This window comes from Propithecus coquereli, unplaced genomic scaffold (genome assembly GCF_000956105.1).
Source record: "Propithecus coquereli isolate 6110/MARCELLA unplaced genomic scaffold, Pcoq_1.0 Scaffold241, whole genome shotgun sequence".
NCBI classification, from domain to species: Eukaryota; Metazoa; Chordata; class Mammalia; order Primates; family Indriidae; genus Propithecus; species Propithecus coquereli.
The window spans coordinates 2,056,345-2,066,357 of record NW_012147964.1 but is presented as its reverse complement, the minus strand read 5'-3'; the positions used below and the strand labels follow the sequence as shown (position 1 = coordinate 2,066,357).

General features: G+C 54.9%; 1 protein-coding gene across 1 annotated transcript; it reads left to right on the top strand.

The window, feature by feature from the left end:
• Positions 1-5,346: 5,346 nt before the first annotated feature.
• Positions 5,347-9,157, top strand: FEM1A (fem-1 homolog a (C. elegans)). Its single transcript, XM_012646225.1, has one exon. It carries the CDS (start codon positions 5,526-5,528, stop codon positions 7,509-7,511), a length of 1,986 nt encoding a protein of 661 aa, XP_012501679.1. The 5' UTR covers positions 5,347-5,525; the 3' UTR covers positions 7,512-9,157.
• Positions 9,158-10,013: the final 856 nt, after the last annotated feature.

Here is a 10,013-nt window from a genome sequence, read left to right as displayed (position 1 = left end):
TCAGTGTCCTGAGTAGCTGGGACTATAGGTGTGCACCACCATGCCCTGCTAATTTTTCTATTTTTTGTAGAGATGCAGTCTTGCTAGGTTGCTCAGGCTGGTCTCGAACTCCTGGCCTCAAGCAATCCTCCCACCTCAGCCTCCCAGAGTGCTGGGATTACAGGTGTCAGCTACCGTGCCCAGCCTGAAATGTACTTCTGATTCATGTGTTTAGCTCTGAATCCTCCTTTCATTACGTTATAAAAAGAACCAATTGTGTGATTACTCTGATGGAGAATTCCCCTAAAATGCTGTCTTATCGGCATGAGATGATTCAATGAAATACTCAACGTACCACCCCTGCCTGGTTGTTCATCCTCTGGGTCTTTGCTCCTGCCTCTTCCTCCCACCTGTGTGATGATTTTAAAACATATCCACAAACTCCCTTCCCTTGAAAAGGGGTCTGATTGGCATCTGATTCTCCCCCCTTAAAAGCGGGCTAGGCTTACCGACTCTTCTAGCAAATAGAATGCTGCCAAAGTGACGCTGTGTGGCTTCTGAGGCCATGTGACAACAGGTGACACAGCTGCCACTCGGCTCTATCTCAGGATGCTCCCTCCGGGAACCCAGCCGCCATGCTGGGAGGAAGCTCAAGCCACACAGAGGTGTTCCAGGCAGCAGTTCCAGCTGAAGTCCTTCAGGATGACTCCGACTCCAGCCTCCCTCCGTCTTGAGCCACACGAGAAACCCCCAGTGAGACCTGTCTGGTGGAGTCCACTCTCAGAACCACGACAATTAATAATATTAGCCGCCAAATCTCCAGCCTCTAGAGCACAGCCCAGAACATAGTAGGTCCTAAACATGTAAAGAAAAAATGTGGACAAATAAATAAATGAACGAATGAACGAATGAAGCAATGATATATTCCGATACCTCAGGCCGTGCTAAGTGGTATACATTATCTAGTCCCTTCGGGGAAATGAAGACACATTGAGATCGTTTCTTAGAAATTAAACCATGGCATATTTTCCCGATGAACAGGCAGTTCCCTGGAGAGGAAACAGACATCACAAACAAACTCTTGGGCAACTGTGCGATTTGGTTAGTAATTACAGACACACACATTAAAGCTACCAGCTAGCAAGTGGCACTGTTCTGGTTACTATTGCAACGTTGCAGATGACCCCAAAATGTTCACGCTTAAAATACTGATCATTTTCTTACATCTCGCGGCTCCTGTATGGCAGGAATTTGGCCAGGGCTGCACTGGGCAGGTGGCCGTTTGTAAGCCAAGAAGAGACACCTCAAAAGAAACCAGTCCCACCCCTATCTTGCTCTCAGACGTTGAGTCATTCAGTCTCCAGAACTGTGGGAAAGTAACTTTCAGTGTTTAAGCCCCCGGCTGGGCTATTTTGCTACGGCAGCCTGAGCAGACTAATATATTCTTTTTTTTTTTTTGCCAGTTTCTCCATTTATATGTCAGATTCTCTAGTGAAAGGGTCTCTTCTGTTTATTTTGCTCCATTGTATAGCCCAGCTGCGGACACACGGTCGTCTCTTGGTAAATATTTATGAAATAAATGAATCTGCCTCATCCTTGGCACTGCTAGCTTGGGGTCTATTAATATTTTCTCTGTTTATCTGAATGTTTAACATATTTTTCCATTACAAAAATATAAAGCACCCTAGGATGAAAGTCTCCCGCCCCCTCCACACCGAGAGGTTTGGTGCGTCTGTAACTGTCCCCGTAGCCTCCCTGGCCCGCGCAGGTGGCCTGGCCTGGCTCCGCACAGGCAGCAGTGTTTAGGCAGCGCTGGAGCTGATGACACCCCGCTGTGTGCGCCTGGCGGGTGGCCCGAGATGGAGATGTGCCGGCGCATGGCGAGAGGATGTTTGCAGGCCTGGAGCCTGGCGCGGAGACAGGTAGCGGGAGAACAGGCACCCAGATGGCGGAGGGGCCAGGGAGGGGCCAGTCGACTGGTGTGGGGCCACATTCGCCACCAAATTGTACCCCCCCAACTGTTTTTCTCCTCATGGTTGCAACCCTGGAAGCCACAGGGGGAAAAAATCAGAATGAAAGAAAAGAAAGTAGCAGAGACCCCAGAATATGCCAGCACGGGAGAATCTTAGGCAGGGTGGCGCCGTGGTTACAACATGCTTCCTGGGGTTATTTCTTTATTCGTTCCACAGATTTTTTTTTTTAAACACAAACATCCTAAATATGTAAATGATATAGTAGATTAGGTTGGAAACTGATAAAAATAGAGCAAGCTCCCAGGGACTTAGGAGGGGAAGCGTTGCTGATCTCTAGCATTGGCCCGTTTCCCTGATGGTGATGATGATGATGGTGGTGTTAACTATGATGACGGTGATGATGATGGTGATAGTGATAATGGTGCTGATGATGGTGATGGTGCTGATGATGGTGATGGTGATGATGATGGTGATGGTGATGGTGATGGTGATGATGGTGATGGTGGTGATGGTGATGGTGATGATGGTGATGGTGGTGATGGTGATGATGGTGATGATGGTGGTGATGATGATGGTGATGATGATGATGGTGGTGGTGATGATGATGGTGATGATGGTGGTGATGATGATGGTGATGATGGTGGTGATGATGATGGTGATGATGGTGATGGTGATGATGATGGTGATGGTGGTGATGGAGATGATGAGGAGGCCGATGTGGGTATGATCATGACAGGGGAGATGGGGTGATGATGTCACATGATGATACCAATGATATTGATGATGGTGATATCAGTGATGAAGATGACGATGATGATAATGGCTGTACCAATGATGTTGGTGATGACGATGCTAATGATGGTTGTTATGGATGGAATTTGTGTCCCCCCGTGCAATTCACATGTCAAAGTCCTAACCCCCAATATGCCCGCATTTGGAGACAGGGCCTTCGGGGGGTAATGAAGTTAGAATAAGGTCACAAGGGTAGGGTCTAATCCAGTATGACTAGTGTCCTTGTAAGAAGGTAAGGGACACCAGGGACAGGTGTGCACAGAGAAGAGGCCATGTGAGGACACACTGCCAAGGCAGCCATCTGCAAGTCGAGGAGAGAGGCCTTAGGAGAAGCCAAGCCTGCCAAGACCTTGATCTTGAACTTCCAGCCTCCATAACTGTGAGAAATTAAATTTCTGTTATTTAAGCCACCCGGTGTGGCACTTTGTTACGGCAGCCCTAATGCTATCTCTCACGGCAGTGGTGATGACGGTAGCCGTAGGGGATAAAGGAGGAATCCCCTTTCACAAGGTGACCCCTACCTACCCCAACGCCTCGCACACTGGAGTTTACAGAGCACTTTTCAGTGTATTTTCCCTCTCAAGCCTCACGCGGCATTTCATTCCCATTTTACAGATGAGAAAGCTAAGTTGAGGGAGCTTGAGCCACTACCCGGAAGCCATACAACTGTTTGGAAGCAGGCTTGCCTGTCGAACCCAGGAATTCGGGTTTCAGAATTAACCCCTTGGCTATGTTGAGAGGCAAGTGGCGAATAAAGTATTTTCACTAAAAACACTTAGCCTCCCTGCTATGCAAAACATTGCAAGAGGGACAAGGAAATGTCCCAAGGGTTGACTACAGTCCATCTGGCTGGAGCCTCCCATATCCCTAAATGGTCTGCTGCCCAGTCCCGGGCGTGCCCTGGCAGCCTTGAAGGATGTTCAACATGCAACTTTAAGCTGCTGTCCCAGTACCAGACCTTGATCCGTCTAGTGAATTAATTTTTTACATAAATCCTGTAATTACCTTGTGGAAAGAACAATTACATTGTAGAACGTTGCCATCTGTGGAGGGACATTAACACATAACAAAGCTTTTAGGTTGATAGACATCTATGTGACCTCGAAATCATAGTTGAGTCTAGGATTCTGTGTTGGAAATTTTAAGAGTCCTGATGTCACTGCAGAAATTCTGACTTTTCAACTCCATCCTCTAAGAGTTCGATCTAATGCTTTTTGTGTGTCAGGAAATAAATTACTTTGGGTTGTGTGTATGTACGTTTTAAATGGTTGAATCTGTTCATTACAAACATTAAAACTACATCATGAAATCCTATCTGGAGGCTGAGCGCAGTGGCTCACACCTGTAATCCCAGCCCTCTGGGAGGCCGAGGTGGGAAGATCGTTTGAGGTCAGGAGTTCAAGACCAGCCTGAGCAAGAGCGAGACCCCGTCTCTACTAAAAATAGAAAGAATTAGCTGAGTGTGGTGGCGCCTGTAGTCCCAGCTACTCGGGAGGCTGAGGCAGGAGGATCACTTGAGCCCAGGAGTTTGAGGCTGCAGTGAGCTATGATGACGCCACTGCACTCTAGCCTGGGCAACAGAGCGAGACTCTGTCTCAACAAAAAAAGAAAAAAATAAGAAAACACAGGACACCCACGTCCACGGCACCATCGTTCCCAACAGACAGAAGGTGGAAGCGTCTCCAATGTCCATAGGTGGATGAATGAATAAAGAAAATGTAGTATATTTGCAGCTGAATTTTTGAAGGAAAAAAATAAAGAAAAATGTTAAAATACAAGAAATAAAGAAGAAAATGTAGTATATCCATAAAATGGAATATTATTCAGCCTTAAAAAGGGAAGGAAAACCTGACATGAACGATGATGAATGAATGAATGAATGAATAAGAAGTGAATGAGTGCTTTTTTTTTTGAGACAGGGTCTAACTCTGTTGCCCAGGCTAGAGTGGTGTCCAGCCTAGCTCACAGCAACCTCCAACTCCTGGGCTCAAGCGATCCTCCTGCCTCAGACTCCGGAGTAGCTGGGATTACAGGTGCCACCACACCTGGCTAATTTTTCTATTTTTAGCAGAGACGGGGCTCTCTCTTGCTCCGGCTACGAATGATGAATATTGACCCTTATCGCCACCTGTCTTCCCAGCTCCAGCCCCGCTGTTCCGCTTCACCCGCGCGCCCCCTGCCGGTAGGCGGCTCGCCCAGGCCGGGCACAAATCACACACGACCGCTGAGCCTACTTGAGCCTTCATTTTCGTTCCTGATTGGTTGCGAGTCCCTCGCGATGCCTTTTCGGGAAATGTAGTCTTTTAGGGGAAGCCCGCGCCTGTTTTCCCAGTCTGGTGCCTCAGGGACAGCCTCGGGAAGTACGTCACCATATTTCCCCGGGTCCCACAGCTATAGCATGTGGCGTTGCATGATGGGAATTGTAGTCCTCGGATTGCCAATTTCGGCTGTCATCCTCTGCCATTGGAACGGCAATTCCCACCATGCAGCGCGCTCACAGTTTGCAGCAGTTGGCCCGCGGCCTTCTGGGAAATGTAGACTTAAGCCCTCATAGTTGCTTCTTCGTTCTATAGACTGGGCCACCGCAGAGGACTCCATTTCCCGGCGTGCTCCAACACGCCGACGGCGCCAGGTCGCGGCAGCCATTTTGTTCCGCCAGAGGAGCCCCTAAGATGGCGGTGGGGGAGACGGTGAAGGTTGCTGCCCGCCCGGCCGGGCTGTGATCCGCCGTCTCTCCCCGTCTCCCGGCGGCCGGCCCATGGCCTGGCGGAGGCCCGCACCATGGACCTCCGCACCGCCGTGTACAATGCGGCCCGCGACGGCAAGCTGCAGCTGCTCCAGAAGCTGCTCAGCGGCCGGACCCGGGAGGAGCTGGACGAGCTGACCGGCGAGGTGGCCGGCGGGGGGACGCCGCTGCTCATCGCCGCCCGCTACGGCCACCTGGACGTGGTGGAGTACCTGGTGGACCGGTGCGGCGCGAGCGTGGAGGCCGGCGGCTCGGTGCACTTCGATGGCGAGACCATCGAGGGCGCGCCGCCGCTGTGGGCCGCCTCCGCCGCCGGCCACCTGGACGTGGTGCGGAGCCTGCTGCGCCGCGGGGCCTCGGTGAACCGCACGACGCGCACCAACTCCACGCCCCTGCGCGCCGCCTGCTTCGACGGCCACCTCGAGGTGGTGCGCTACCTGGTGGGCGAGCACCAGGCCGACCTGGAGGTGGCCAACCGGCACGGGCACACCTGCCTCATGATTTCCTGCTACAAGGGCCACCGCGAGATCGCCCGCTACCTGCTGGAGCAGGGCGCGCAGGTGAACCGGCGCAGCGCCAAGGGCAACACCGCCCTGCACGACTGCGCCGAGTCCGGCAGCCTGGAGATCCTGCAGCTGCTGCTGGGCTGCAACGCCCGCATGGAACGCGACGGCTACGGCATGACCCCGCTGCTGGCGGCCAGCGTGACGGGCCACACCAACATCGTGGAGTACCTCATCCAGGAGCAGCCGGGCCAGGAGCAGGCCGCCGGGGGAGAAGGTCCCTCCACCAGCCAGGGGTGTGTGCAGCCCCAGGGGGCTCAGTGCTGCAGCTCCTCCCCGGAGGAACCAGCAAACGGTGAATCTTACGAAAGCTGCTGCCCCACCAGCCGAGAAGCTGCCGTGGAAGCCTTGGAATTGCTGGGAGCCACGTATGTGGATAAGAAGCGAGATCTGCTGGGGGCCCTTAAACACTGGAGACGGGCCATGGAGCTGCGCCACCAGGGGGGCGAGTACCTGCCCAAGCCCGAGCCCCAGCAGCTGGTCCTGGCCTATGACTACTCCAGGGAGGTGAACACCACCGAGGAATTGGAAGCGCTGATAACCGACCCGGATGAGATGCGCATGCAGGCCCTGCTGATCCGGGAGCGCATCCTCGGCCCCTCCCACCCGGACACTTCCTATTACATCCGGTACCGGGGCGCGGTGTACGCCGACTCCGGCAATTTCGAGCGCTGCATCCGCTTGTGGAAGTACGCCCTGGACATGCAGCAGAACAACCTGGAGCCCCTGAGCCCCATGACCGCCAGCAGTTTCCTCTCCTTTGCCGAACTCTTCTCTTATGTGCTGCAGGACCGGTCCACCAAGGGCAGCCTGGGCACACAGATCGGCTTCGCAGACCTCATGGGGGTGCTCAGCAAAGGGGTCCGGGAAGTGGAGCGAGCCCTGCAGATGCCCAAGGAACCCGGGGACTCAGCCCAGTTCACCAAGGCTCTGGCCATCATCCTGCACCTGCTCTACCTGTTGGAGAAAGTGGAGTGCAGCCCCGGCCAGGAGCACATGAAGCACCAGACCGTGTACCGCCTGCTCAAGTGTGCTCCCCGGGGCAAGAACGGCTTCACCCCTTTGCACATGGCTGTGGACAAGGAGACCACGAACGTGGGCCGCTACCCGGTGGGCAGATTCCCCTCGCTCCACGTGGTCCAAGTGCTGCTCGACTGCGGGGCTGACCCGGACGGCAGGGACTTTGACAACAACACTCCGCTGCACATAGCAGCCCAGAACAACTGCCCGGCGATCATGAACGCCCTGATCGAGGCGGGGGCCCACATGGACGCCACCAATGCCTTCAAGAAAACGGCCTACGAGCTGCTGGACGAGAAGCTGCTGGCCCGGAGCACCATGCAGCCCTTCAACTACGTGACCCTGCAGTGCCTTGCAGCCCGGGCCCTGGACAAGAACAAGATCCCCTACAAGGGCTTTATCCCAGAAGAGCTGGAGGCTTTCATTGAACTGCACTGACCTGCCCAGAGCGTTTGCGCCTGCGAGGGGAGGAGGCGGGGAGGTGCGTGGCAGACGCCCGTTCTTGCCGTCTCCAAACAGGCCGGAATCGGAGGAGGGCTCTTCCACCTCCCGTCCCCTTCACCTGCGGGCAGAGGGGAAGGAGTTCGTGAGCCGCTGGTGCTAGAAGCCCTCAGGATCATGCGCTAGGAGGACTGTCTTTCTCTAGGAGCCCAGCCACACGTCCCGAATTGGGAGAAGACCCAAGACCTTCCCTGTATCCTGTCTGCCCGGGTTTCCGAGGCCTTCGCCTTCTTACCTAGAGGCCGAGGGAATAAAGCCGTTGCCTTCCTTCCGTGCCACAAACGCAGGAAGAAGTTGAGAACCGGTCTGCCTTCCCCCGCCTCTCACGTGGCCAGATGAATCCAGCTGCCACATACAGTGTCGGGACTGGGGTTTCCCAAGGTCGAGAGTTCGAAAGTCAAGAAGCAAAGACCACCTCTCATTTCTTCCAGCCCTGCTCCTGCGTCCCCGCGGTCGTGGGTGTGCGGGCAGGGCTCTGCCCAGGGCAGCCTGCCGCTTGCATAGCTTTCAGTTGGTTTGGTGTTCTGTTTATTTCATAAGTGGGCAGGTTACAGGCGTTGCACAGAAGTTCTGAGATTTTACCGCCTTTTCTTTTCTTTTTTTTTTTTTAAGAATTCATTTGTCAGACTCTTATGTAAGTTAACTTGAAGCAGTGAGGATTTCGTGGTGCCTGAGTTGGCTAAGGCCACAGGGAGGGAGCGAGCTTTACCGTATGAGGCATTTGCCGAGAGGGACAAGCCCATGGTCGTGGTCCCTAAGACACGGGTGGTCGTATGTTTTTACAAAACTTCACTCTTCTGCCTCTCGTAGGCCTCCCATCTTCCGTTGGAAAGAGAACCGTTCTTGCCAAAGGAGTGACATCAAAGCCTGACGGCGGTTTGCCACCCAGCAGGCAGTGACACGGTTGGGTTGGGTCTGGGTTGCCGCAGTTTCCAAGTTCAGACTGCAGGCCGCTCAGCCCCGCCGATCTGACGATCTCTCCTTTCGTCGTGGGCACGCGCACAGGTGGCCTGAGCCATCGTGTCGGCTGCCCCGTCGAGGACGGGAATCTTCCCGAGAAAGGCCCAGCCAGAGCTAACTCGGTAAATCGCTGGCTGGGACGGCGAGCGTCAGCAGCCACCTGCCGGCTGAGCTGTGTGCAGCCTCGGTTTCCCGTCACTCAGGGCGGGGCTGGAGGATCTGCCCCAGCAGGAGTTTGCTCAGGAGCGAGGTCACGCAAGCCCTGGCAGGCAGGCGGGGTCTTCATCTGTCTGGAGAGCGGCGAGTCGCCGAAGGGAAGCAGCTCGGGAGGAGAGTGGCGTTCCGGAGCGTGGCATCCTCTCTCCCCACGTCCCGCTCCCGTGGTGGCCACAGACGGGCCCTCGGGAGCAGCGGCAGTGGGCGCCCCGCCGTCCTGCCCCTCGAAGGACAGTAGGCATCGTTTGCAGTGTTTGTTAGGAAATCATTTATTTGCAAGACAAGGTTTCAACTTAGCCAAGGCAGGAAAGGCAGTTCCTGCCCCTTCCAAAGCACAGAACGAGGAAACGAGACCCTTGAAATTGTGAGTGTCTGCGCTGGCATTTAAGTCATTAAAAAGAAGGTATTCGAAGAGCATCGCCTGCCGGGTCGTTGGTGTGGGTAGAGCGGGCGTCCAGGGTGGGAAGGCAGGAGTCTGGGAAACCCGTGGTATTGGCCCGGGTGAAAACCGAGCGGTGGGGCCGCCCTGTCTAATTAGAGGAGTTTGGGGTAGGGTTGCCACGGGAAAAAATGGATGGCGTGAGCCTCCGTCAAGGCGGAGAAGGCTGCGGTCACCAGGAGGCTGCTCACAGCAGGCTGGAGGAGGCGCGACAGGGACCGGGTGGCGGTTGCTGTGTTTTGCTCGGGCCGGGCCTGGCTTCCGGCGAGCCGCGCTGACAGCCAGTGAGGTGCCGTCCCGTGAACTTGGTGGGCGTCCTAGAGCCGCTTCAGGCTAAGGAGGGAAGTCCTGCCCCTCTTCCTTTCTCTTGCCTCCTCGCGTCAACTTTCTACATTTGAAAATTCTGGTTCTCTCCATACCAGGACAGTTCAACGCCGGTCAAAAAGCGCCACCCCGTTAGCTGGTTTGGTAGGTTTCTATGGAGCCCCCTTAGGGACAACGACTTGGGGGTGACACCGGAGTCGCGAACGTCTCCCGGAGCCTTTACCTCGTGTCACGGCGGGGAAGGGCCCCTGTCTGGGGATGTCGCACCTCTGGTGGCGCGTGGGGTTTGGGGGGTTCTTTCTCCACGTCCTGGTTTCGTGCAACTGCCATCTGGCTTGGTTTGGGGACGGGCGACTGACAGGCGGCGCCTGTTGGGCTGTGGTGTGACTGTGTCCCTGCTGTGTTGACGGAGTGGATTTGAACCCGCAGGGGCTCGCAGGGCCGTCTCCTAGCAGACTGGTCACACCAGTGAGCATTTCTTGAGCCCTTACTGTATGTGG

What these genes read in the sequence shown, in the direction of transcription:
- FEM1A (XM_012646225.1), top strand. Translation starts at nt 5,526, where the DNA reads ATGGACCTCCGCACCGCCGTGTACAATGCGGCCCGCGACGGCAAGCTG.